Genomic DNA, 21,725 nt, shown 5'->3' on the forward strand with positions numbered 1-21,725 from the left:
AAACTAAAAGAAATACGGTAATCAGATTTTTGCAGGCTTTTCTACAAAATCTGAAATAGCTCTGTTCTTCCATGTAGTCATACTTTGACATACTCTTATGTATATTTGCAAGGCTGGATATTATAAGTGTTCTGTTAACAGATACGTTCAGAGCACCACAGGTTCTTGAGAAAGCATTTCAAGAACCACAGGTTCATTGAGAAAGCAATGACTGACTGTCATTTTTAACAGGAGAGAGGGGATCTCTGTCCTTCAGAGATCCCAGCAGAATGCACAGCTGCATTAAACAGAACAGGTGACTGGATGTCACTGACGCTGTACACAGCTATAGCTGAAAGATCATTTATCTTCAAGTTAAAAAGATCTAGCCCTCACGACAGACTATTCATCTGTGACAGTCCAGAGAAGCTAAGGAGTGGCATGCTTTGTAATTCAAATTTTTTGGAAGAGTAACACGCCATTATATTTGTTTTGAGGACCCCTTTAACTCATTTCTGAATGTTTAGAAAGTAACCCATTTTTGTGGTAATTTGATGTAAGTTAGATTGATAGGTGATACACAGAAGAGCATGTTGCGTGCACTGAGAGTTAGAAAGCATTACTATAATAAGAAAAATAACTAAAAGCGTGTAAGAACAGAAAACAGGCAGGGCAAGGGAATTTTCTTGCACTTTCTGCATCTTTACTGCATACTTGGGTACTTGCAAGCCTTGTTCTATCCCTGTGCATTAACACAGTAACATTTGGAACAAGATCATGGTCTGACACTTTTAAGCTAGGAATAGCTTGCTGGAAATCATGGAGCTTTATTTGAAATGATTGGTGAGTGAGACAGGGTCAAGGCCAGGGAGTGAAAAACACAAAAAAAAAAAAAAAAGAAAAAAGAGAAAAGTGGGAAGTAGAATAATAATATGAAAGATATTATTTATTGAATGCAGAGGTGTCCCATGTAGTTCCAAGTTCTATCAAGAATCTAAATAAACTTGAAAATTGGACTTAAGTCTCGAAAACTTCCTCCTTTCCCTATACTTACATTCTCTGTCTGCAGTTTTTAGTTACTATTGTTAGAGAGATATTAATTTCAGGGGCCTAGCTTTACATAATTGCAAGTGTTTCTGAGGGCATTTAATTAACGTAAATCAACATGCATAAAGTTTAAAATAGCTCAAACCCGCTGAGCTTTAGTAACTAGGTCTTTTTCCTGGCAAGCCCTTATAAAAACACCTATATAGACTTGATAGTTGTATTGGGAAGCCGGAGAGCAGTGTCAATCAAGGACACTTGATTGGAAAGAGTGAAGTGCTTCCAGTCACAGAGAAATGGGTTTTCCCCTCCCTCTCCTCTTTGGTTCTCATAGCTTCTGCTGCTGAATGGTCTGTGAGAAGGAGAGTTTTTCTATTTGTTCTGAAGAAGGCCATGCTGAGCCACAACCTTATTTCTGTTTTTGACAGGGTGGTCTGTCATCCAGCATCTAATACTAAAGCTGCCTAGTTTCTGTCTCTTAAAACATACCTTTTTGTAAGTGCATCTTTCGAAGTGTCCCTGGAGGAAAGAATCAACGAGTCTGATTTTAGCTCTTCATCATCTGCTCTTTAATTACAGAGGTTAGTGACAAATCCTTCATTGGGACGTGATATCAGTGGGGAGAAAAAGGAAGACGCAAAACATCAGTACAAGGTGTTCTTTTTAGCTAATGATAGTCCGTAAGGTAACTGTGCTCACTAAGTCACAGGTGTGATACCTTTTTTGTCTCTGTCTTCAGGTCCACGTAGCTGCTGCCCCAGGAAACCACTAGAAAGGTGGGAATGGAGCTGAGTGTGATTAGTTCTGGTTCTGCAGTGCTGGTGTTGAGGAGAACTGGAGCAAACATGCAAAGACTGACCATATAATCTTTGAGGTGGGGATGGAAAACAAGATCCCTCTCTTTACACAATTTCTATATGGAGTGTTAATTCCTAAGCAAGTATTACTCATATTTAAAGTCTTACAAACTTACATACAAGTAGTTCTCTAATATTCCAGGTTATTAAATAGGAAGATATGCAGATACTCTGTCCTACTGAACATAGCCAATATGCCTACTTCAATATGTACATGCACACACCAGCCCCCAACATGGAAAGTGTCCTAAGTTCATACCTGTGGGCACTCCTGCATCTATAATTTAAGAGTCTTACCTTTTCATGGTAAAATAAAACTGTGCTCCATAGGGGTTTCTGTAACCTCATCCCATCATGGACATTTAAATTTAGTTTCTTTTCTTCATGGAAATGTGTAAATCCTCAAAAACAGAAAATGTAGGAATATTTTAAAATAGTGAAAGACATTTAGGAGGGAAAAGTTAAGTCAATACTTTCAGTAACTTGGAGATGGGAGTTTGGCTAAATTATGATTTGTACAGTAAAGTTTGAAGAAAGGGCAAAGTATCCTTACTGAGATCAATAATAAGAAATTGAGTAAGCAGCGCTAGCGCAGCTCAGCACTCTGTGGCAAGACCAAAGATATTTTTGAAGAAATAGGAGAAACATCCTAATAATGTTCCAGAAGGCTGCTAAGCTTCGTGCTCTTTCTGCAACTTTAATTTGAGGTTCAGTTTGAGCTGTCGTTGATATTAATGTCAGATCTGTGGTATTTGGAGAATCAGTTGCTCTTACATGACGTTAAAAAAGGCACTTTTGTATCTGGGAACAATAGTATTTCGTATCCGAGAACAATACCAGACTGCTATGGTTGCTTTGGACAGAATTTCCGAAATGTCTTGCTTTTTTTCCTTTTTTCCCTTTTTGCTTTTCAGAATGTTTATGCTGAGCCTCTGCTAGTTTAATTTTCAAGTGCTATTTGTCATGTTATTGGTATCATTTAGCCGTGATGGATGAAGGAAGTGCTTAGACAGGGATGGTATCTGTCTTCTGTGTCCTGCTATTTGCGAAGTATTCAGAATTCCAAATCTGTTTGTAATTTTTTGTGAGGAGTTATACATTAATTAAGAGATTTTGTCATTTAAATGTTTTCTACTACATTCTCTGAGTGTTATTTTTTTATGCTGAAGCATTCCTGAAAAGAGAATTCCATTCATGAGGAGCAGTTAAGTGTAGATTTCATTTAACTGTGTTACAAACTTTCTCCATGTTGTGCATTTTAAAATGGTGTTTTGAGTTTCCACCTACTGTTAAGCACAGCTATCACTTTGTATCACATTAATTGATTTCACAGACTACATGTCAGCAGAGTAAAACCTACAGTTTTTATTGTTAGTGTTGTACTTAAGCATGTTGCACAGCCCAGATGCTTCACAATACACCTTTCATAACAAAAGAGGTCATGCTCCTGTTAAAACATGTAAATATGCTGCTATGTATTGTATATACTATTTTTACAGAAAAAAAAGTAAATACAAATTAAACTTTCTATTATGATGCTAATTGTGACACTAACTACCATAATTATTAGCATCCCAGTTCCCTAGATTGACAGAAATCATTACAATGTATTTGTAAGGCTGGTTTTAAAATCACAGGATTGCAATATTCATGTGACTTCAGCAAGAGAACATGGATCTCCTCTGACAGCCATAACAATCTATTTTTATAAGTAGACCTCATTCTCAAAATTTGTTTCTCATATATTGCTGTGCCTGTGCTAGATGACTCAAATCACAAAGCCTTTGGGGGTTGGTCCTCGTATAAATTTAAACAGCTTACTAATCTGTTTCAGTAATCATGTGGTGGAATATCTCAAATCTCTTTTAAGTCAGTATTTTCTTTTGAGACCTGATGTGCTTTTTTATTCAGGAGTGGCAAGTATATGCCGGTATTTATACATATGGACTCCATCCACAGCCAGAGATTAAATGTTCAAATACAACTGCGTATAAATGTGTTGCCATTATACGTTATCCTCTTTGACCGATCCTGAGAAAAAATATTGTTCTACTTAGCTGGTAAAAGAAAGGAAAGAATTATGCCGTGTTTATTTTTAACAGACTTTCCTAATTTCATTAATGCTGAACAGATATCCTTTTGACAGCAGCACAAGGCCAGCACATGCTTCCCGTATAAGGGAAAGAAAGCTACACATAGTTATTCCTCTTGTTCTTTCAGTGCAGAATGCTTATATTACATAAAATGCAGTGTAATGGTCCTCTGATCTGCTGAGATTTTTGTAATTAACTAAGCAGAAGTAATAAGCTAAAGAAATGTCAGATTGAGAACAGAGAGTGACCTTACACTGCAAAGCCATGAAATCTCCGATTCTAATGTTACACTGTTCCTGTTCTGACAAGTGTTTAACTGGATGCTTGTCAGTACCTCCAAGGGTGATGAATCCCATTTTTTGACAGCTTGGACACCTTGTGAATACAAAGGAATTTTAATTCATGTGTTGCAGCATTCTGATAGCTGGAAACACAGGAATTGTCTTATTGACGCATACTAAACATACATGTGATAGACTACTTGTGTTGCTGGTCGCTGAGGTAGGGTTTAGTTAGAAGCAAATTCTAAATGCCCTACCAGTGTTGTCAGATTTTACCAGAAGGAAATTGAGGGTCTGGCTGCTGTGATCAGTCTACTGTGATCAGTGTTGTGCATCAGATATTTTGGCTTGCTTAAGTCCCTTTAACGTACTTAGGTTTGTTTTTTTTTGGTGTTTTTGTTGTTGTTGTTGTTTGATTGTTTTTTCCCCCCTCTCCATCCCCAGAGATTTAAGGATTTCTTTCTATGCAAGAGGTGACCTAGGAAGGGTGTTGCACTGTCAGATTTTTTTACTTTCAGAATCACTTTAAAGCAAGGTTAGAGCTCTGTGATTTGGCGTAAGTCAGCTATTAGCCTAAGAGGAAGCAGACTGTTCTTTGCTAGCTTATGTATCTCTCCTTACCTTTGGACCCTTTGTTCTAAACTAAGAACAGACACAGAAATCAATGGATGCTGCTTTTCTTAACAGTATATTCTTCAGTTGAAAACCGGGAGCTTGACTGTTGAGGAAAATCAAGCAAGACTCCGTGTGTGGGAAGATGCAGTTATCAGTGTTTTCCATAGATCAAAAATACATCATATTGTGTTAAATATAAAGCTAAAAGATATTTTTGATCTGTCAATTGGAGGGTAATGTTGAAATATTAATGTAATTTATTTTGTTTGTTGTTACCATATTTTTTCCTAAAATATTTGTTATCTTTTGAATTAGCTAGGGCAGCAGATTTGTCAGGGATGATGAATTGCCCGTTTTGGTGTTAAGTGAGAGAATTCAGCAAAACTATCATTGAAGGGGATGTCTTACTTAATCAGTCATTAGTGTCTTTTCATATGTGAATTTGTCAATTTATATATACTGTTTCCTACTGCTTAATAAATTGAAATAATATGTTGTGAAAACCTTAATCAAAATGAGTGAAATTGAGCCAAACCTTAAACAAAAAAAATCTCTTCCAGGTGCCTTCCTTGTTCTCATATTCTGTTACTGCTTACCATTCTTTTAACAGAAATGAATGGCATAAAATATCTTTCAGGAAATTTTTTTATAGCTTTTTAATATAAACAGTGCTTCAATTTACTTTGTATTTACACTTTAAATGATTTTGTCATTAAAATTATTTTCATACTTTTAAAGCGATAGTTGATGTGCTCACCATGAAGATCATCTTTAATACTATATATTCTCTGCTTCTTTTGTTCTTCTCCATATAACATATCTGTTATGAAATGAAATTGATCTACTATGCCAGATAAAATCTGTGCCATCAATAAGCAGTTTACCATTACAGAAGCTCTCACCTCTGTTCAAGGTGGGGTTTTGTTGATAGCTACAGTGACAATCTGGCTATAGCTCTATATGAGAAAGATGTGTTTATCGTATTGTGGTTCTTGATAGATCCTGGCTGTGCTGGAACATTACTGTGATGACCAGCAGAATCATCGTAGAATCCTAGAATGGTTTGGGTTGGAAGGGACCTTAAAGATCATTTGGTTCCAATCCTCCCTTCCTTTTTTTCCTGTACCAATTGTCCTAGTACGTTAAATTTAAAACATGGCTCAAGTGCATATATGCTCTATGTCAGGGCAAAATAATGTGAAATAGAGCTGTGGTTCAGAGGGGCAATAATAATCATCACCATAAATATTTTTTACAGTATCGTCATCTGTACATCAGTTCAAGGCGTTGTTGGGACTATACGAGAGTAATAAGGCAGGAGTCTTACCGAAAATGTGTAACCTTAAGATTCTTACTTTTTTGGAGAGTCTTTGTAATGGGCAGTTAGTTGCTCTGTGGGACATTAACTATTGCAGTGCTGAACTCTGAAGTGCCAGAACAAATGGGAAATGCAGATTTGAACATATTCCCTCCTATAGATCTTTCCCACCTTGCACCAGGCATAGGAGGTAATAGTCATTCCACCTCTTGATAACTTTTTGCTCCCTCTGGAGGATGGTTTTCAATGTGATTGATATTTCTTCCAGTTCTTCTACTATTTCTCATTGTCAGTTGCTCTTGGACAAATACAAGGATTAGATTCAGTGTTTTCCCCGATGCAGTGCATTTTTGTGGAAAGACATTTAAGAAATAAGTCCCAACTCAAACTTTTTTTTTTTTTTCTGAAAGATCTTATATCCTTAGCAGTATTTTAAATGTTTTCCCTGAAATGCAAACACCCCATTTCAGTTTCCTACCCTTTTCTCATTGAATGTTGAGAGGAAATTTTTCAATAAATTAGGACTAGTGTTGCATTCTTCAAATAGGAATATTTGTGGGTTTTTTTGCTTTTGCAGGAGTGTATTTTACCTGTTCTGTCTCATTAGAAGGAAAACTAACATCAGCACAGCAAAAATGAATGTTTCAGATTGCTACTGTGCATTGCCTTTCAGCACACTTTAATTAAAGTGGCGTTTGTTTGTCCTACAATATCACCATTCCCTAATCGATGTACTGAGCAAGCACCATGGTGACAAGATAAGTTGCTTTGTTTTGTTCCATATGTCTGTGTTCCAAATTTTCCATAGTTTTAATTGGTTCCCTGCAGAATAACATTTACAAGCATATGGTATGGAAAATGCTGACTGCATTTGTTATCATATATTTTAGTACATTGGTGGCACTAGATCACTAAGCCTTCAAATGTGATTATGAGGTTATTTAATGCAGTCAATAGTGTGCTTAAAACACAGCAAAAATCTGCAGTGAGCCAAATGGTATCAAGGAAATGCCTTCTTAATGCTTCAAGGATAGATGAGGAGGTCTGATTCAGAAAAGGTTTTGGGTAATGCTTATGCTGAAACATACTTTGTCACGTAAGAGCAGTTTGGAAAGGTCTTTGAGGGCTGTTTGCCATCACAAGAGGCACGTGCATAGGAACGTGGAATACAGAAAAGGCAAAATACATAATACGTCGAAGATTATTGACTTCTGAAGAAACTCACTGGCATTAGCTGATGTAGTGGAATGCAGGATCAGCCCTTAAATCTCATGTGTCTGACTTTGGAGACATCAGCACTGCATTTTTACACTGATTCGGCTCTGGCAGAAGGCGACCAATCCAAAAAAGACCACGATGGCCTGACAAAACCCCAGTCATCTCAACTTGTGTGAAGCTTTGAATTCAACAATATTGACACAGGTGTTGGGTTATGCCTTTTTGATTGTGCTGGAGGGGAGGGTGGGTCATGGTGGAGAATAGCTGAATTGGATTTCTTGCTGAGACAGATTGACCAAGGTGGTTTCAGACTGGTCCAAGAAGAGCTCAGTGGGTCACTGTGTTAATGACCTCTCTGGATTTCATGAGCAAATTGGAAACTCAGACACAGTCCAAATGATCAGAGAAAGAGGATCACTCCATACATGGAGATTTCTGATGTATGGATTACAGCCTTAGCGTATGGATTCAAGAGGTACCATATCCCTTATGTCCCTAGCCCGAACCCAGCCTAACTTACTAAATAAATTACTTCCAAATTTCTACTGTTTTAGTGTCATCCATGTAAAAAAAGAGTATTAGACATTAAAGGAACACAAGTTCTAAGTTTATTAGTGACTAGACATATGCTGAAAAGCATATGGATGTTTAAAGCGATACAAGAATGCGATTATGCGTTATGCATTCTTTCTATGCAGTACGTATATGGCTCTGATACTAGTATTATGGTTAGGGCAATTCAGGGATCTAAGCAGTATAGACATAACCAATTACTGCATGAGTAAAAGGCAGTGCCTACTCATAATGGAGCATATGTTTCTATTCTCATAACATCCCAAATAAAAAAATAGATTGTTTTTGTAAAATCAAGTTTCATTCTGAGTGTTCATTTCTTAGTGCACTGTCATTTCACTAACAAGCACACTGTTGCAAGATAATTTTTAATCTGTGCTCAGCTTCTGCAGCAAATCAACCTAACATCTATCTCTGACAAAGAGACTTGGACTTAAACATATTACAGTAATAGAATTGCCTCATGGAAAAAGAAGCTGCCAATAATAAGAAAGGGCTTTTGGGAAAATTCTTTTGGGGAATGGTGTTTGCAGCAGGCATAAAGAACAGCAGAGGATAACTTGTTAATTGGTTTCTGATTTTCGGTGTGAAAAAAAGTAGTGACTAAAATAATATTGAAGTAAAAAACAAAAACTGCATCTTTTCTGAGGCAGTCTTCACAGAGAGTGGGTAAAAAAACAAAAGCGTTTTAGAATTATAGTGTGATAAAAACCTGTTGAGCAAGCAAGGCAAAATTGAAAGTGACTTTGCCCTCTTGACATCTCTTCCAGCTATCATTTTCTCTTTCAACTGAAGGTCTGTAATACCTCTTAGGATAAGTGACTCATGAGAAGATGGTGTTTATGATTTTATTGTTAGCATGGGCTACTTGTTTGTCTTGAATCGCTTAAAACATAGTTCATGGTGAAGAGGAGACAGAAGTTTACACAGAAAATCTAAAACGAAAACGTGAAAATGTAGCTATGCATAGTATTGAGTGCAATATGGTCACAATCCGTAGCACATTGGTAAAAATTTAGGAGATGCATTGAGATTGCAAGATTATACAAGTAAAAAAAGAAAGGAAGAACAGAGTAAAACCTTTTTATATATTGTCCATACAAACATAGAAAATTCAGTCTTATTGTATGATCACTAATGATATTTCTACTGGGCTGTTGGCTGATGCCAAGGTATGGTCTGTTCAACTTGGTGCATGTCACCTAAGGGCTACACTGGCTTAAGAAGCATGAAGCTCAACTCCAAGGGTTTGTACAGCACAGTGTTCAAATGCCTCCTGATTCTTGGTGAATTTATTCTCAGTTGCAAAGCTGCTTCCACCATTTTAGCGAAGAAGCTAAGCTTCTTAAACACTCTGAGGTCAGACATTAAGTCTGTGACAGAGGCAGGTAAATGAACTGCATTATTTGAGTTGAATTCCTTTGCCTTCACCAAAAAAAATGACCTTCTTTCTCCAGTACACTTTCTCTTTGATCTCTGTAATTCATTCAGCTTCTGCAGTGAGCAACGTAGGGGATTATTGGTGCCATTCACCTCCTGACACACCACACAACTGACACAATTAATATGACAGTGGCACTCTGCTCCTCAGGTAAACGTGCTCCCTACTTTTAACTCATTTGTTTTTAATATCTCAAGAGACACCTTGTTCCTATTGTAAGCTGAACAATTCCTAAAGGAGATGAATACTATCAAGTCCTGTAAACTGACAGGCATCCCAGTCTCTCCTTTGCATCTTAAGTAGCAAGTCGGAAAGGAGAGGGAAATTCCTGAGCTGAAAATTCAAAGATGCGCTGTGACTGGCTTTAAATATTAAAGATAACTTGGAATAGGCGTGTAAGTTGTTCTTTTGCAGAGCTGAATTGCCGTGTGCCGTATTGCTGATACTCAGTTATGAGGTGAGGGCACTAATTCTGCATAGAACACATTAATTTAAACAACAAATGAGTTAATGCAGCATAAAAGGAATAGGGGAACTTTGATTTTTACTTCAGTATCTTCTCTGATAGAGAATCCTATTGACAGGCTGTCGAAGCACTGCTGATTCAGACTTGAATAATCATTCTGCTGGGAACATTTTCCTTTTTCAGCAATACGAGCGTATATCCTGTTTTATCTTGGCAGAAAGAGCAATGTGATATCTTTACTGAGCCTGAGGTCATTTAAATCAAGTTTTTCCCCTCCACAATTTCTTCATCTTGTATCATAAAAACTTAGTTTTCTTTAATTTCCTAAGACAAAGCATATTTAATATCTGTCTGACTTAATGGGAGTTTTATCTTGATGTAACAGTAAAATTGGGATGAAAACATGTGATGCCAAAGTCATGCTTCCAAAATGTGTGTGAATGTTGGCCTGTATGTGTATCCCATGTATGACTCATTTTGAAAACCAGATACTGTCTGGTATACTGTATACTTACTCCCTAGTAGAAGTGGTGTCTCAAAAGCTGGCTCTAAAAGCAAAAAATTTGAAGAAGCAAGAGAGTGTGTGAACATGTAAAGCTTATAAAGCATGGTGGAAAATCAATGCCAAACCAACTGATGAAATAAATCTAATTTTAAAAGGAGCCAACAGGATTTTGATTTATGTTTTTAATTCTATGGTGCTTCTTTTGATATTTAAATGGAATCTCTGCATGATTTGATTACTCCAACTATTTTTTTTCAAATGAAAATTGCATGTAGAAATCATTGCTCGTTTTTTTCAAAGTGAATAAATGTGTGTGATAAATTAGAAGGTATTTCAAGAATGGGCAGACCAGACTTGCATGCAGTTATATTCCGTAAAATTAGTTCAAAAGAGAGTAGGTGTTTGCAGTTGGTAGGAATTCTTTCTTGAACAGTGTGGTTTGTCTGCAGAATGCAAAATCAGAGCCTGTTGATAATGCAGAAATATTGAACTGAATTTTCAGCGGCAATAGCTGACTGTGGCAATTCTTGATTAGAAATGACTGGAAAAGGAAAGCTCCTGTCTTGTGGAAATTCCAGAACAATCCAGGGACAGGACTTCTTTGCTGACTGGCGTGCCAGGTAGTTAACCTACCTCATTTCCATTACTAATTTTGAAGAATCAGCATGCTTCTGTGGGTCAGTGTGATTTTGGGCAATAGCAGTTTTAAATAAAACTTTCTTTAGCAGGCTCTTGACTCTTAAATATGGCTTTTAAAGTATTAACTTTAGAGGACCAATAATACTTGTTCAGCAAGGCTACGTTCAACCTCCTCTGGGAAGCGCAGTCACCATTAGAGAGGTGACTGCAGGTAAGACTGGGTAAAATATGTGCATCAGTTAGGCCCCCCTGAGTTCTATATGCATGACAGCTAAGGTGCAAAGATCTTTTCCTAGTCTTTGTTATAGACTAGTCATAGTCGTTTGTCATCACATCTTTCTCAACACAAAGTTATCAGGTGATATTTTAAGCCTACCCAACCATTTCTGTGGGCAGCATTGAATTTTTATGACCCTTTCACTTTTGTTTACCTTTTTTGTAAGGCTGTTTCTCTTGTACAAAAGCGGGTTGTCTGGAATTAGAAAATTGCCCTTTTGTTTTATTATGTTTTTTTCTGCTAGGGGGATTGATGTTTGCAGTAAAAGCTTTTTTTAAGATCCATAAGTAAAGCAACATTGTACAATATAGATCCAAAAAGTAATTATTAAAATACAGCACACTTGAAATTTTCTCTATTAAATTATGTTCTTTAGGGAAGAATCCACTATGTAACCATGTGTTTTACAAATATTACAGTAAACTACAATGTATATTATATTCTGTACATGATAAATGTGATGCTACAGGGGCAGAGTACAGGTAATGGTTTTTCTTCTGTCCTCAAAAATAAGAGAAAACAAAGACTTCTCAAGATAAGAGACCATCTTTTTTTTTTTTTTTTTTTTTTCCCAGGCCAGTATAAAGCTTTCTTGTGAAAAGACTTATGAAATATTAAACTAACTTGAACTTTGCATAAAATATTAAATTAACTTTGCCTTGGCTTAAAGCCATTTCTTTGACGACGGAGAACGATAATCAACTTAAAAGCCCTCAGGCCTATGAAAGTATAATGCTGCCTGATACTATAAGGCAAGTGCAGGATGTACTCCAAAATAACTATTCAATAAATTGTACCTCTGAGTTGGAGGTACAATTCCGAAGTTACTGAGCAGGTACAAAAATCCTCTCTCATATAAATAAATAACTTAAAATCTCAGTTGCAATATTTATTACTATCTTGTCCTTAGTCCGGGTAGTTAGTTTTTTTCCCCATGCATCTCCAGGAAAGCTAAGTATGTCTGTGCAGCCATGCTCCCTTGTTAGTGCTTCTGCCACAAGGTTGGAAAAGCTTTCAGCTTTGTATCTGACACTGTATTATTATATGCCCCTGCAGCTTCTTCTTTATTAATATGCTTGTGTTGAGCCATATAGCTTCTTCCTTCAAATAATTGCCATCCTTGTCAAGCACTGTCCCATCCCGTGGACCAAAATGCAGTGATTTTGTTGCAGTTGAAGGACAGAAGACCCAGTGAGATTTGAGGCAAAAAAATAGTGCCTCAGAAAGCAATACTTGGAAGGGGGGGGGTGTGGGGGGGAAGGTGTATGAAGGAGAGGGAAAAACCCAAAAATTTTTGCCTTGAGACAGTGAGTGTTTTGTAGGGGTTCCTGTTTATACTAGAAAAACTCCTGTATATTTCTTATCTTGCAAGATCGTTTCAACTTCTGTATTAAGAGAAGGAAAAAAGAAGATACTATATAATTTTTGACTGCTATATTTTAATTTGATGAATCACTGTACTCGTATGTCCTAGCCAAAATTTTTGCAAACCTGACTGCTGCTATATGCATATGCATGTTTGAATGAATCAGCTGTTTGATATAGGTAAGAACCAATAAAAGGTATTTTTGACTGCGATTATATGAAGATACAGTTGCCATACTAATGCTTTTATGTGATTAAAGACAACAAAACTGGGCAGATAGGTGATTGTCTTCATTGTAAGTATCAGAGTATCAGAAGAGCTGTCTTACTAGATAGCAGAAGTAGCTTAATGTTTATAAATCCCTTTTTTGAGCATGATAAGTGAATGTTGGTCTGTGCAGGTCTAATCTGAATTGAATTATCCTGGCTGCTGCCGTCTGTGAATGACACATCATTTCTTTAATTCATTTTATCCCAAGCATCTAGTGTTTATGCATTATACAATTTACCTTTAATCTAGCTAAACAAAACCCCATCAGCATTAAGAGAGATCAGTGGCCTTTTATGTAGTTTAATTTATGAGTTGCAGTTTCATCATCAACCTCTTCAATTTTTTAATTCTTAAAGATATGAGAGCTCATTATTGCTCTTGGGTTTAGGTGTGGTAGCTTCAGGAATTAATTACATTTTAGTCCTATTGCAGCTAAGTCTTACAGAGTTTCTGGGTCTAAAGCTTTGTCTTCCTGATTGTGGGCTTCCCTGCTGTAGTCTTTTCTTGGAAAGACCTGGAAGAGCAAGCCTCATGTCTGTGTGCGTGCTTTTCTCCTAGCTGGCTGATTAGCAATCAGTAGACTATGCAAACTAGTTGGATCTGAGATGACGGAAGAGGAAGCAGTCTCAGACATGTTAGATAAACAATAAGCTTGGGTGGCCCTGGGAGCACGTACTTCAGGGTTGCTTTTATGGACAGTACTTTTTAGAAGGTTAGTATTAAGTAGTAGTAAGATACTAAAAAGCCATTCAGGGAGCTACACATGGGGAGAGGAAATGCTGGTGAAATCATACGTCTTGGACCTGCAAGAGGGGAAGGAGAGGAGAATAAAATGATGCTTAGTAAATGGGAGAGCAGAGATCAGGAAAGGTGAAAAAAAGCTATCACTGGTCATTAAAACAGCATGTGAGGACTGTCAGTGGAAGGTCTACCTTGTGCCTTGATCTAGGAAAAATAGATAAGAAATCAAGTCACAACAACAGACAGTAGCTCATGCTGGTTTTGTGTTGGTTTCTGAACCACGAGCGGCCATAGAAGTTGAGGCGACAGTTCTCAGCCTCAGAAGAGGTGGTACCAACTTACCAGAGGAAACGCTCCACATAAGTCTGTCAGAGCTGGACATGTCACCTGGGATAGAGAATGCCATTTTTATATGCTTTTTGAAAACCATTATGTGATGTGAGAATTGAAAGTGATAGCGTACTTTTGTTCCAAATACACAAAAAAGGCAGCATATCGCTGATAACACTTGTTTTGTGCAGTGTTCTCTTATATTGTTATAGAATCATAGAATCATGGAATGGTTGAGGTTGGAAGGGACCTCAAAGATCATCTAGTTCCAACCTCCCTGCCATGGGCAGGGAATCCCTCCACTACACCACGTTGCCCAAAGCCTCATCCAACCTGGCCTTGAACACTTCCAGGAATGGGACATCTACAACTTCTCTGGGCAACCTGTTCCAGTGCCTCACCACCCTCAGCATGAAAAATTTTTTTCTTATATCCAATCTAAATGTCCTCTCTTTCAGTTTAAATTCATTGCCCTTGTCCTGTCACTACATGCCCTTGGAAAAAGTCCCTCTCCAGCTTTTCTGTAGGCCCCCTTTAAGTACTGGAAGGCTGCAATAAGATCACCCCGGAGCCTTCTCTTCTCCAGGCCGAACAGCCCCAACTCTCTCAGCCTGTCTTCATAGCAGAGGTGTTCCAGCCCTCGGATCATCTTCATGGCCCTCCTCTGGACTCGCTCCAGCAGCTCCATGACCTTCTTGTGCTGGGGACCCCAGAGCTGAATGCAGTATTCCAGGTGGGGTCTCACGAGAGCAGAGTAGAGGGGCAGAATCCCCTCCCTCGACCTGCTGGCCACGCTCCTTTGGATGCAGCCCAGGACACGGTTGGCTTTCTGGGCTGCCAGCGCACATTGCCGGCTCATGTTGAGCTTCTCATCCACCAGCACTCCCAAGTCCTTTTCCTCAGGACTGCTCTCAGTCCATTTTCCGCCCAGCCTGTACTTGTGCTTGGGATTGTCCCGACCCATGTGCAGGACCTTGCACTTGGCCTTGTTGAACTTCATGAGGTTCTCACAGGCCCACCTCTCCAGCCTGTCCAGGTCCCTCTGGATGGCATCCCTTCCCTCCAGCGTGTCCACAACACCACACAGCTTGATGTCATCTGCAAACTTGCTGAAGGTGCACTCAATCCCACTGTTCATGTCTCCAACAAAGATGTTAAACAGCACCGGCCCCAGTACAGACCCCTGAGGAACACCACTCATCACCAGCCTCCGCCTGGACATTGAACCACAACTCTTTGAGTGCGACCATCCAACCAATTATCAATAAGTTAAGATTTCATAGAATCATAGAATGGTTTGGATGGGAAGGTGACCTTAAAGATCATCTAGTTCCAACCCCCCTGCCATGGGCAGGGACACCTTCTCCTAGACCAGGTTGCTCAAAGCCTCATTTCAGTGATGAAAGATGAAAACAAAGGTTGTTTTGAGGGTTCCTTTGATCTTAAATGTTTTGAACAATATGAAAATAGTTTTGTTACAATTTATTTAATTATTCCTCTTAACATAACTTTGGATCTATCAGTACACTCCTTCTTGTTAGCTTGTGATTGCTTTAAAAGTTGAGGTAAGCAACATTGTGCTTACAGACTATGAGACCTGGTTGTTCCTCAAGGAATAATTCATTATTTTTATCCATGGATGGTGGTGCCTTTTTGCCAGTAACGATTATCTGAGGAAGTGATATCATGCTCAAAGTCCTGACTTCTACAACTTCTAAGATGCTGCAAATCAGATTGAGGGTTAAAAATGTTGCTTTCGTAGTCCTGTGATAGAATGGGTAGACGGCACCCATTTGTGCTAAGATGAAGGTTTGCAGTAGCATTCAATTTTTTACTGCTGCAGTTTGGATCTTTCACCTGATGTGTAGATCTCAAATTGTCTGTCCAGCACAGGGCAAAACAGTGTTTAATCTTCTCCCACTTGCGTAACACTGTGATTATAGCTAAGCTTTTGATATAGTATTTGTGTTGTTGGTGCAAGAAGGTTTCCTGTGTTAAAATAGAATGGGGGAGATGCTACCTAGCTTCTTGAGTAATCTATTAATATATAAATACATTGTCTGTGGTTCTGGCATCAGATGAATACTCAGTTCAAGTAATAAAGGTGCTTGGAGTAGAAAATGTTATCCATGTGAATAGGTTATGCAAGTGTGATTTTTATGTGTCATTAAATTATTTTAGTGGTTATCACTGGGGAATGGGAAGGTAAATAATTCACTGTGAATGTACTAAGCTGAGTCAGGGATAGCATGTACCTGTTTCTGCGCTTCCCTGAAGATGCCCTTGGCTGGTCAATTTTGCATGTACCATCTCTCAGACCATAGCTTCTGATCTATGGTTTGGAGTTACATCTGCATACTTAGAGGAGTTGCTGCTTAGCCCAGGGGTTCTAATCTTCCTGCTGACTTCACCTCTTTTAGGACAGCACATGCTATGTGAAGGCAAATACTAAGATGGGACTTCTAACTGTGGCTGGGACAGATTGTCTGTAAGCCTTATCTATGTCTATCTAAATCAAATTTGTGCTGTTTTCTGGAAGTGTATTGTAGAATCATAGAATATCTTGAATTGGAAGAGACCCATAATGATCACCAAATTCAACTTGTCTTTGGGCAAACAGATTACTTGCATGGATAAGAATATTTTCCAAAAATGGAGAATTTCATTTAGGAAAATCATAGCAAAAATCTTGTGCTTTCTAGTAGTAATTAAGAGTGATGTTTTAGGTTGTTATTGTTATCTTTTTCTCCCTTTATGAGTTTCCACAACTACAGGAAGAATTAACTGTCCAAACATATTCTACAACTTTTAAAATATTAATTTATGTTATGATTAATAATTACTTTGGTAATATATGATTTGATATTGGAAAATGCCCCTTCAAAAATCATGCTTTCACGTTTTTTTAATGAAGAAAATTCTTCAGACTGGTGAAATAAGATGTGGATTGTCACTTTTCTCTCTCATCAGTGTGTCTTACATCATCAGAATGTGAAGCACAGACAATCTTTGCAGTTCGTTCTGGCCAATTTTGGCATTGAAATCTGTGAAATAGAAACTTGAATTACTTACTAAGACAGCTCACAGGTTCACTTTGTATTTTAACATTAGTAGAATAGTTGTCATATTTTATTAGAAAGCCCTCGTTGGAAAACCACTTTGCCAAAAGTCACAAATGAGAGATTAGGGAATGAAATGGGGTAGTTGTGTGCGAATGAACAGATTCTTACTCAAGGAGAGGTAAAGTAATTAAATCTGGAGTGACCAGAGAAAGACAGTGTGCAACAGAAACCCCTGAACACCTTCAGAAATTTGTTTTTCATTCCCTTTCATTTGGGAAAGAGTTAGCAGTAGCTAGTCGGTTACCTTGACTGCATGTTTGTCTCAGACAGAAATATTCTGGAAGAAACTAGCAGTTGTTTAGACGGATAGCATGTTAACAACTGGACCAAGAAATACACTCTCTCGCTGGTGGTATGCTTACTGTCATATTAAAATCTCAGCTTAATAAGCTCCATCTCAGAGGCCTTGTTAAGCTCTTGAGAACAGTCCAAGGAGATGATGGCCTGTCCTTCCACAGTCTGTTCTGGTTCATATCTGTTAATGAAATTCTGGTGTGCTGGAGTTGAAATATCAGTCCTCAGATGTCTAGTTGACCTGTTTGTATTACAAAGAGATGATCTCCAGAGCTTTCTTCCTCTGCTATGTTCTCTTTATATTCTGGTCTTTATAACTGTGTTTTTTTCATTTCTTCAGAAGTCAAGTGTAGGGTTCAGAAACTTTCAGCCTTGGAATTCTTCAATTTTTGTGTACTTATTGTGTCTCCATTCCTGGAGAGATAATAAAGTTGGAGGGAGTGTGTGTGCAGGCACAATGATACAAACAAATGAGTGAAAGATGCTGGGTTGTTTGATTTTTTGTTTGTTTGTTTTTGTTTGGTTTTTTTTAAAGAAATGTGAATTCTTCTTTTAATTTTAAACAGCTATTAAGACAAAGAGAGTTTTCCATCTTTGGTAGTTCTCCTCCCACATGATTTTCTACAGCTTTTAGACTGCAGTATATCTGTGTAACAAGGCTACAGGTAACATGTGAGTTTAACAAAGCTACAGCTAACATTTGAGTTGTAAAAACGTGTGCAGATTTTAGTGCTTGAGAGAATGAATTCTAAAGATAACCCAAAAAATGTCTTAATTTTTTGGAAGAAAACACTCAGGTAGCTGATGACATGAGTAGGTCTTACATTCATCACTGAAACTCAGGTGACTGTTGAGGATCCTTGCTAGTTCTGCATGGGGTAGTGTATTGTGAAATGTGAGCAACAGGAAGCAAATTGTTTCATAGGTACAGAATAGGTAGATATAGAACAGCATCAGATGGTTTGAAATTTTTTATATTGCTGTTTGCACTGGATTTGTGGAGGTGGGTGACTTTGTAGCTTCAATGATCAATTTGTCAATTCATTCAGTTTCCTTCTTTTTCAGGGTTGAGTCATTTGCTATGCAGTTATGATGAACCTAAGAGAAAAGAGTTCCGTATACTGAATAAGTCTAAAAGAGGATGAGCTTATGAAATTTCATTCTTTGCTGTGGCAGATCAATCAGAAATGTATGCTGCAGAACAATATGAGAAAAAGTATTTTTAAAAGAGGAAAATGGAGGCAATTTATTGCTGGTGAAGGCCTACAGCTTAAATGAACATACCTGTTCCAGACACTGTACTCTTCAGAAAGTTGTCTGTCTTTCCCAGTACATAGGGAATGAAGAATAGGTGTCCTGGTTTTATTACCCAAGGGTATTTTGATGACTGGGTTCCATAGAAGGGAAAGAGAGCCAAGTTTCTTCCTTATACCCTGAGGGAGGTAAGATTAGACACAGAGAAAAAAGGCTAGTTTAAAAAAATTGCACATTTGTAATTGTTGAGGATAATATACTAATTATGTACTTATGTTGAAAGATTAACATTGTATTTTATACCCAGAATCTTAATTCAAAATAACACAAAGTACATCAGTCCGTATACAACAACAACAAAAATGTTTAATTACATATATTTGGTTCTGAAACATCTACCTTAGTGTCAGTCAGATATTTTTCTCTAATTAAGAAGCATAGCTCATTGAAAGAAAATAAACTGGAATGTTTTGTTGCAGCTAGCTTGATGTTAATGATGTGCACAAGAGAAGACCATCACCTTACATTTTGTGTGTGCCGTCATGAAGAAGATAGACACTTCCCTGCAGTATTTTGCGTTCACACAGTTGGTTTGTCTTTTCTTTTCCTCGTGTTTGGAAGGCTCCTAATTTTATTCAGTGCAGAGCAGGCTCAGTTGCCTTTGCAAGTGAGAACAAGTCAAAGCCCTCAGTGCTTCACTGGACGTGTTCACCTTCTGAAGAGTCAGGGTGAAAGCCACTTACTTACGCTAGTTACTGATTTCAGCTGAGCAAAGAAAAAAAGGGAAAATTAAAATTACAGCTTGCTATGTGTAGTTTGCCGTGTGTATTTCCACGCTCTTTGGGACTGCTTTTCTTATCAGATTTGTCAGGTGTTTTCAAAAGCTTTTTCCACGTATACATAAAGCTGCTTATCTGTTACTTTGCTGCTAAAGGGACTTCTGTGAGGTTAGATCTCATTTGGATCCTAAACCAGGATTACTTGGCTTTTTTGGGAGCTATGAAGCCAAGGAAGCATTTCTGATCCCACAGTAAGTGCATTCCATCAGCCGATGGCGGAAAGCACTACGACTGGAGACAATGCCGGATATTTAGTTTGTCTTTTGAAATGTCCTGGTGATTTGGCTTTTGTTTTTTCTCATCATTGTAACTCATTGCAGTTATCTTCTAATGTGTTACAGAACAGGAGCAAACGCCTGGAGAAAGTCCACGTTGTTCTCGGGAATAAATCCTGTGATTTGGATTCCCTCATTTCTACTCTGGCCTATGCATACTTTCTAGACAAGGTAATAGCAAAAGTGGAGTGAGTGATCTGAACTCATTTGTTTCAGGTTGTTACAGATGTCTTATTGTTAAGTCAATTAAAACATACTGTAAAAACATTATTCTGGACAATGATTTTGTTATAATCAGAGGTGAGGTTTTTAAATAGAAACAATGTACATGTCTTTCCATGCAGAAATTAATGAGTGAGTATTAGGTGGCTTATTCATTAGCAGCAAAAAATCACTCCTGTACATCATTCTTTCTCCTTCCTAGTTTCCCAGTGATTCTGTAGAGGCAAACAGAGACAGAAGAACAAGAAAAAAAGTAAAAGTCTCTTAAAACATGAAGTAAAAGGGGAAAGAAAATTCAGACTGTTTCTAATTGATCACTCTGTTAAAACGTCTTAATAAAGAACAGGTCTTATTTTATGCAACTCTGACAAATACACACCTACATTACAGGTCAGTCCTCCTGACGTTCTTTGCTTACCCGTGTTGAACATACCAAGAAGAGATTTTAGCTACTTCACAGAGACAAGATTTATATTGGAGGAGCTGAATATCCCGGAGTCATTCCATATCTTCCGAGATGAAATCAATTTGCACCAGCTGAATGCTGAAGGGAAATTGTCTTTAACACTGCTAAACAGCAACATGCTGACAAGGTATTGCATTGTATGTACAAGAAGATGGCTTATGCGAGTTTGAGCTGTTTTAAAAATTATATTTTAAATTTTTTCTGCATTAATATTGGTATTGCTATGTTAACACAGACAAAAAAAAGGAAGTTTAAATATAGTCTTCCATTATTTCCAATAAGTGTAACAAAATAAATAGTCATCTTTCTGTCACTTTTAATGGAACTCCCTTGTTTAAGGACCGTGTATTTTCACACGGGTTAGATAGCTATTTAATTCAGTTTAAATATTTTGGAAGTTCCCTGCGACTAGTAAATAAGAGATCAGATTTTTTTCCTGCTTCTTTGTTAGCTTTCACTGAAGGCATTAAGACTCTCACATTGATTTGGAGATGGCCAGCACGCTTGCATATGTGCTGTTAAGGTGGCTGCTAGGTTATCGCAGTCTTTGCAAACTACAGCATTTTTCTTAAAATGTCCTCAGTGCTGGAGACTTAGAGATGCTTTGTGGAAGATCATAGTCCATATACCTGTCCTTAAGAGGGAATATTTACAAGCCCGTAGTGAATCTTTTATAGGGAGCCTTTTTATAATGTCTGCTTGTCTTGCCCAGAGTGAAGGATGCTGTTTACTTCCAACTCTCTTTAGAACTTCATTTAAGACAAGCAACATCCTTTTGTGCTATGGTCCCATCCTGCTCTGAGGGCTTTGTAGATTACAATAAAAGTAGGGAAAAACTAAAATGAGAAATATACACAAATATCATAGCTATTGATTCTTTAACTGCAGTCAACTCAGTACATCATTCACTTTTTCAAAGTAAAAATTGTCCATAAGGTTTCCTTTTGTTTTTTTGATTACTGTTCCTTCCTGTGTTTCTTCCTTCTAAAGAATTAATGATTAGCATATTCTATTATTAAATATAGTTTCACTTTGTTATTGCTATTATAAGCAGAAGCATAATGTGTCTAAATGCAAAATAAAGATCTTTTTTAAGTTTTCAAAATATTGAATGTGGAAAATCCCAACTCTCCCCAATAATTTTGAGTGATATTTTCAGTACATGTAGAAATATTTTTTTCAAATTATGAATTTTTAAACATTTTAATAATGGAAATGTAAACATTTGAGTCTTAGTACT

General features: G+C 37.6%; 1 protein-coding gene across 1 annotated transcript in view; it reads left to right on the forward strand.

Annotated features, from left to right (window-relative positions):
* Window positions 1-19,734: 19,734 nt before the first annotated feature.
* PRUNE2 (prune homolog 2 with BCH domain) overlaps window positions 19,735-21,725 on the forward strand; it is a 111,309-nt gene continuing 109,318 nt past the window's right edge. Inside the window, exons 1-2 of the mRNA XM_086629911.1 lie at window positions 19,735-19,968; window positions 20,410-20,612. Of these exons, the coding sequence (XP_086486037.1) occupies window positions 19,735-19,968; window positions 20,410-20,612 (437 nt within the window). The remainder of the gene's footprint in view (window positions 19,969-20,409; window positions 20,613-21,725) is intronic.

This window comes from Tauraco erythrolophus, chromosome Z, assembly GCF_009769465.1.
Source record: "Tauraco erythrolophus isolate bTauEry1 chromosome Z, bTauEry1.pri, whole genome shotgun sequence".
Taxonomy (NCBI): Eukaryota; Metazoa; Chordata; class Aves; order Musophagiformes; family Musophagidae; genus Tauraco; species Tauraco erythrolophus.